General features: G+C 34.0%; 1 protein-coding gene across 1 annotated transcript in view; it reads right to left on the bottom strand.

Moving 5' to 3' along the window:
• The window catches only part of TM9SF2 (transmembrane 9 superfamily member 2), a 70,431-nt gene that overhangs the window by 29,132 nt on the left and 34,098 nt on the right, over window positions 1-7,201 (bottom strand). Inside the window, exons 6-10 of the mRNA XM_014531212.1 lie at window positions 6,286-6,415; window positions 4,973-5,097; window positions 3,964-4,075; window positions 2,813-2,892; window positions 1,951-2,059 (exon numbers count right to left, since the gene is read on the bottom strand). Coding sequence (XP_014386698.1) covers window positions 1,951-2,059; window positions 2,813-2,892; window positions 3,964-4,075; window positions 4,973-5,097; window positions 6,286-6,415 — 556 coding nt within the window. The remainder of the gene's footprint in view (window positions 1-1,950; window positions 2,060-2,812; window positions 2,893-3,963; window positions 4,076-4,972; window positions 5,098-6,285; window positions 6,416-7,201) is intronic.

Genomic DNA, 7,201 nt, shown 5'->3' with positions numbered 1-7,201 from the left:
GGGGGGGGGGGGGGGGTCTAAATCTGTTGTTTATTGTAAATTTTTGTGAATTTCTACTAATAGATCATATTTTGTTGATCTTAAATTGTGAGAATCCTATAGCTAAATTTGGAAAACTTTCCTTCAGAGAATTTCTACTTGAATCTGCCAAGAACCAAAAGGCACTTACAAAGCGAGCATCATTTTGCCCTCCCTGTTCCCCTTCAAGAAGCCAGGCTTGATGCAGGAGAAGACTGAGGTTCAGCTCCCTCATTAATGACCTAAGATTTAGTTTCCCAATTGATTAAAGACTATATAAGCATTGCCTTAAAGGAGAACTTTTACCTCCCATGCTTCCTGCTCTGGCCTCAGTTCACTTTTCTGGAGAGGGGGTAGCGCACTGGGGGTAGTCCTTGTATACGTTTCTTACCTACCTCGAGCTCAGCAATGCGCCAACAAATCTGGCACATAAAGAACTGACTAGTTGATTCATTTATTCAACAAATATTTATTCAGCACCAATTATATGCTCAGAACTGTTCAAAACACCAGTGATACTACAGTGAGTGTAACAGAAAAATCCCTGTTTTCATGAGTGTGTGTTCTCATTGGGAAGGCAGACAATAAAATATATAGTACATTAGATGGTGGAAGTGCTATAGAAAAAAAATTAGGAAGCATGGATATTTATGTGGGGTGGAGAACATGGGAAGATGTTTCAGTAAAGACTTGAAGGAAGTAGGGGAGCCAGACATGTAAATATTTGAGGGATGAACATTCGAGGTATAGAGAAAAGCAATGATCCTTCTGGATCATTGTAAAGACTTTGGCTTTCACTCTAAGTAAAATGGAAAGCCAGTAGAAGGTTGTGATCAGGAGTGAAATGATCTGATTTATGTTTAAACAGATTTGCTCTGACTGCTACAGCAGGAAACTGGAGGTAGGAAAAGAATGGAAGCAAGAATAGAAGGAGGGTTGCCCTGACCCTGTATCCCATGGCACACCTCTGATTAAATTAAGAAAATGCCACTAACTCAGTGATTATTTGGAAATGTCAATTATGAACAGAGTATCTTGAAATTATTTTAATAAAATATGTAATAAAACAATAAAAATCATGAAAAAGGATTATAGAATAGAGGTGCTAAAAAGCTTATAAATATTAACATGTTCTTTTCTAATTAGAAGAGGACAGAAAGGTTAAGGGGGAAGGCTAAGAGGCTGGGGAAGAGAAAACAATAAAAATCTGAGTGTTTTGTATTTATGACAAGTCACTGTGGTTCTTATGGAAATTTTGTTAAACAGCTGTTATAAATGAAAAGCTATAAAATGTATAACATTATGCAACTTAAAATGTTTGAGAATAAATGAGGTCGGGACAGTAAGTTACTTTGAATATACCTAAACGTAGAAATGATATTCAATTAAAATAAAATTTTGAAAGTTAAATATACACACAAAAAAAAATTTCTTGGGAGTTATTCCATTCAGCTTCGCTGTTTCACACACTGAGTGTATGCTGGGAATGGAGAATCTGACAGAGCTGATAGCACGTAAGTGAAAAAGAGGACAGAACCAGCTGTGCACCTACATCCATTCTGCACCAAAATACTGACACAAATGAGGCTGTGAACAGTTCAATTCTCTATGCTGTGGTGACTGACTTTCTAGAGAATGCCAAATTCTTAACGATCATTTTCTTATTTGAAAATGTGAATGCAGGATAACTTTTGAGAAGAATGTTTTAAAAGCACATTCTGTCTAAAGTTATTATTTAGAACCTTTCCATATTGGGGGAACCATTTTGCAAAATATGTTAATTGATGAACCACTATTCTGTACACCTGAAACTAGCACAAAATAATACTGAATATAAACTGCAACTGAAAAATTAAAAAAAAATCAAACCTTTCCAAAGAAAATATAAAGACATTTTTTGGAACAGAAGAACAATTCAAATGTTTCACTCACCGTAGAATCCATCTGATTATATCTGGCAATATCTTTATGCAGCGTCCGTAGCATAATCATAGCGACCATTCCAGACAAGAAGAGGACAATGACCAGGGAATTCATAATGCTGTAGAAATACACGTCAGGATTAATCTGTATCTTAATCTTTGCAACAGTGAAACTCCTTTTTAAGTTGTTTACTAAATAATATTAAGACAGTATTTTTCAAAATAAAAATTTTACCTGAAATTCAACAAATTTAATGAACTGTGTTCTGCTATGTGACTTTCCAGTATATACCTAACTTTGTACACTTATAATATAGTTTTGTGGTCTGCTAAGAACTAGAATTTTTTTTTCATGCTCAGCATTATTAAATAACTAGGGTGCCCAAATCAGTGCAACACAAGCTGTAAGAATCAACAAAGGACTGATCTGTTCCTCAAGAAATTTAGTGAAGAACAAATTTACTCAGTAAATTAATGAGTGTCAAAGGATAGTTGGCACCATGAATAGTTTTCTAGATAGAAGTTTTGAGTCACTCTTTTAAGAGAGAATAAATAGTCACAACAATAGCAGTAGCTTGTTTACTGAGCACTCTTCCTTTCTAGGTAAGGTGCTCAAATGCTGTTTCATTATTTCCTTTACTCCTTAGAACAGTCCCATGAGGCAGATATTTCTAGATAAAGAAATGGACTCTGAAAAATGGAGTGACCTGGTCTGACTCATAACCAGTAACTTAAATCCAGAATTGAATCCATCTCTGATTTAAAAGGTCAGCACTTTTGAATAACTGAGGAGAATTAGAGTGAATCAGATGTTTAAAGGGACAAAGAGTACAATAAGTATAGAGCAGAAAGCAGATTAATTATAGTCTTACCTAAACCACTGAATGTGGGTATGAGGCATAGATTCCAGAATATAGTCCCATCTAGATGCCCACCTGATCTTTGGATCTTCCTACAGGGATTAAAAACAAAACAAAACTCTTCAAATAATCATTTGCTGACAAAATATATTAAGAATCCAAAAATTTCCATTCTCAGCTTGACCTTCCATTCAAACAACAAATGCAATTTCTTGTTATCATAATTTGGGTTAGTCATGAGATTCAGAGAGTTTCAATTTACTCAAGTCTCTGAAAAATCAGAATGAGATTAAATAGTAAATTAAAAAAAAGAGTTCCTACAGGTACCTACTTACTTGTACTTTTTCAAAATCTTGCTTTAAATTTTAAATAGTAAGGGTCTATTTTAGATGTTAAAATTTAGGGCTATATTTGTTTTTGTTTTTTTTTTCAGAAAATTGAGTGGAATAACTTATTTGCTTTGACACCATCTATCTATACCTATAAGACACTTAACTAGACCAAGTCATAACCTAGGCACACTGAACATCTGGCAGGTGTCACCCACACGGAGCTCTTAATACCTAGAAAGAAATATATATTGTTTATTGTACTAGGCTTACAAAATTACACACTATATGGGGATAGTAAATGTCACAACTACACTGGATTGCCAAAATAGTTTATTAAAAATAGAGGTGAAATATTGCCTAAGATCCTCATAAAATAAACTTTTACTTTCCTCCTAAAAAACTTCTTTATTAATTAAAACACTCCCCCGTGAATTCCCTAAGAACCTATATAAATCATCTACCATCAGGAAATGTTTTAAGTTGATACTCAAACCCAGATTTAAAAATGGTATTTTTCCCAAATACTTGTGGCATATATCTTTGACAATTTCACAACTTCTATGCCTATTTTCTACCTTTTGTCATATGTATCTCTTATGGCTTAATTAATCGGACTCAATTCTCCAAGTTGCTATGCTTCTCATTTAAATGAAGACTTAGTTTTGAGTGTGATTATATTGCCTGGTGCACGGATAGGATAAACTATTCCAAAAATCAGTTCATTAAAAGCTTATCTATCTGACAAGCTTAATCATTAATATTTTAATTAGTTTAAGTAGTATGAATTTAAAATCAATTTCTGAGTTACATTAAAAATAATAACAAACTCACCTCGAAGCTAACAGAGTAAGTATAGGCAATTTTGATCTCCCCAGAGGCCTTGTTACTTATATCCATGGGGGTTCCAGAGCAGTCTGGTTTATCTATATGGGTATGTTTGTAACTGTGGGAAGAAACATTTTGGAAAGATGTTAATGAAGTACAGTTTCAAAAAATGGGGTAAAGGTTAGATATTTTGTAAATATTTCACAATGCTGAAAATCAAACATGAAATTATTCATGTCACATTTAATAGTATAAAACATTTACTTCACTCAAATAATGGGCTTAGTTATAAGAATGGATACAAATTATTACTCAAAATTAGAAACAAACTTTTGAAAACACTAGACTTGAAAAGCATTAAATAATCTTAAACAAACAAACACACACACACTGAGGGAGTTTAAATTAACTGCCATCTTATTATGGGGTACATTTTTTTACCAGCAGTGAAAATGGCTAATTCAATTGGTGGTGGTGTGGATGTTCATGGAAAAAATGGAATACTCAAATCAAAAAGACCTCAAAAATAACTAATAGGTACTTTGACACTAAAAGCTTAACAAGCTAAAGAGATGCCCTTTTAATGACTTGTCATATACTGGCATCTAACACTGCATGGAGACTTTCAAAATGACAGCACTAATCAGCTCATCTAGGCCTCTGATGAGAGGTCAAGCTGCAAATATCTGAAGCAATGCTTTTCCATTGTAAAGGAACTCTGTCCCAAACACCTCACATTCTCCATTCCAACCTGACATGAGAAAGCTGTCAAAACTTCCTGACTGAAAAACAAAACAAAAAGGCACCTTGGCTTGACCACTTGACCACTGACAGAAAAAAACCCCCCGGAACTCAGCAACAAATCATGCCAAAGGGAGTTTTAGTAAAATCAATCCTGAAATGCCAGATTATATGCTAGAATACTGATTAAGGAAAAAGTTAATTAGGCCTGAAATATTTATTCTTTGGGTCTAAATTTCACTTATATTTTTACTTTTTATATTTGTATAGTTACCTTTTTGGTTCAAGTTTAGCAGCCACTAATCTTGCTCCCATGGACCCAGTTTCAACAACGTGGTAGTGTATTTTTATGTCAACGTGGTTGAAGATGTAAAATGTATCTCTTTCATGATAGTCTGACTGTGGAACAGAACTTAAAGTTAAAGGTAGAAACTGGCTATACAAGAGTTAAAACATAAAAAACTTCAAAATTAGTCACAACAACTAGGAAAATTTAAGCTTAGACAGGATTTTAATCCTTCCCCATAAAAATATTTCAGTTTTAAGCTTAAACTCTTTATAAGCCAAACTAATTGGCAGAGGTACAAATTACATTTCTTTAATGTTTTAATTCTTACATAGAACTTATTAAGTGCTTGTTATAAAGAATACATCTATATATTCTAGGTTTTCACCACAATGTAACTTACAAAATAAATTTTAAAATATTACATTTTAAGTGTGCTAAAACTTAAACATTTTAACACTTTTCCTCCATGGAAGTTTATAACTTCAGTCTAAACTAATAACCTAAATCAGGGTGACCTGATTACACAAAATTTAATATACATCCCCAATAATTTTAATTACTTTCTATATTAATGTCTTCACTCTATTATGACCTCAAAGTATGAACTCAAAGACATGCCTTTTAAAAAAAGGTGTAAAACCAAACTTTTACAACACATGGACTTAATTTGCAATACAAATTTCATGGATTTACATTGAAGTCTTTTTGGCACTGCAAATTTCATGGATTTACATTGAGGTCTTTTTGGCACTACATTCTCTATAGATTTTTATACATAAGATGTAAAACTAACTTTTAACAGAATCAGAACGGACAAAGTCCTAGTCCTTAGCACGTAACAGACACTCAGTAAATGTTGAACTAAATCTGAATTATTTTTGTCCCAGGGCTAAATTTGTACACTGTTAATCTGACTTAGGTTTAATATCTAAGTAGTTGTAATTCAGAACATCTGAGCTGCACTCATTTGATGAGTATAACAATTATGTCTGGGTAAAGAATCTTTCTACCAAAACCCGTACTTTAAAAAGAAGCATAGAGCCCAGCTGATGTGGCTCAGTTGGTTGAGCTTTGTCCCATGCACCAGGAGGTCACTGGTTCGATTTGTGGTCAGGGCATATGCCTGGGTTTTGGGCTCGATCCCCAGTAAGGGGTGTGCAGGAGGCAGTGCATCAATGTTTCTCTCTCACTGATGTGTGTGTGTCTCTCTCTCTCTCTCTCTCTCTCTCTCCCTTCCTTTCTCTGAAATCAATAAAAACATATTTTAAAAAGAAGCATAGCGTTTATCACAAACTTACACTAATAACACAGGCATCTTTAGCACGGCCTTTATCTGTAATGTAACAGCCAATAGGAAATCCAGGATTACAGAACTTCTGACCATCTTCGACATCATAACACCATGTTACAGGCATATTATCCACAATCCTACACACAGAAATAAAAGTCAAGTTAGTAATAACTAAAAATAACTAAGAATTACTGCCCAAATATGTCATCACTTCATAAAAGTTAATGAAATGTGGTATTTCATAAGTAACAGCATTATGCCAATATTTGATATACTGTAGTGAAGAAAAAAAACTTTATAGCTGAAACTATAAATGTACGTAGGAAAGGAAGTTTAATTGATTAATTTATTGCAATTGCTAATTTAATAATATCCTTATTTAGACACCTAAGTATAATGGTCTTTTAGCAGAACACTTAAAAGCTTACTAAATAGAAGCAAAGCAATATATCTAGTTCCTCAGGAAAAATTTATGGAACAGAATAGAAGCAAATATCTTTTATTACTCAGGCAATTCAATAAAAAGGAAAAGAATAGACAGAAGTTTTCCGCAGCAGACACAGCTGATTCACACAGCCAGTCGGCCTGGTGGTCAAATCCCTCTAGTATTAACTACAACAATCAAGGCTCAACTAGAACAAGACTGCGCACAAAGACCACTAGGGGGTGCACCAAGAAAGCATAAAAAATGCGGAGACAAAAAAACATGACAGAAATGGACGATATAGAGCTAAAAAACGCAATTTTGAGGGCTTGCAAAAATGTGCTAGAAGCTGCCAATAAACTTGAGGAGAGACTCACGAAAACTAATGAGACCCTCGATGCTATGATAAAGAAACAACTAGAAATTAAGCATACACGGACTGAAATAAAGAATATTATACAGACACCCAATAGCAGACCAGAGGAGCCCAAGAATCAAG

The sequence above is a fragment of the Myotis brandtii genome, unplaced genomic scaffold (assembly GCF_000412655.1).
Source record: "Myotis brandtii unplaced genomic scaffold, ASM41265v1 scaffold796, whole genome shotgun sequence".
Classification (NCBI taxonomy): domain Eukaryota; kingdom Metazoa; phylum Chordata; class Mammalia; order Chiroptera; family Vespertilionidae; genus Myotis; species Myotis brandtii.
This window is presented reverse-complemented; position numbering and strand designations above follow the sequence as displayed.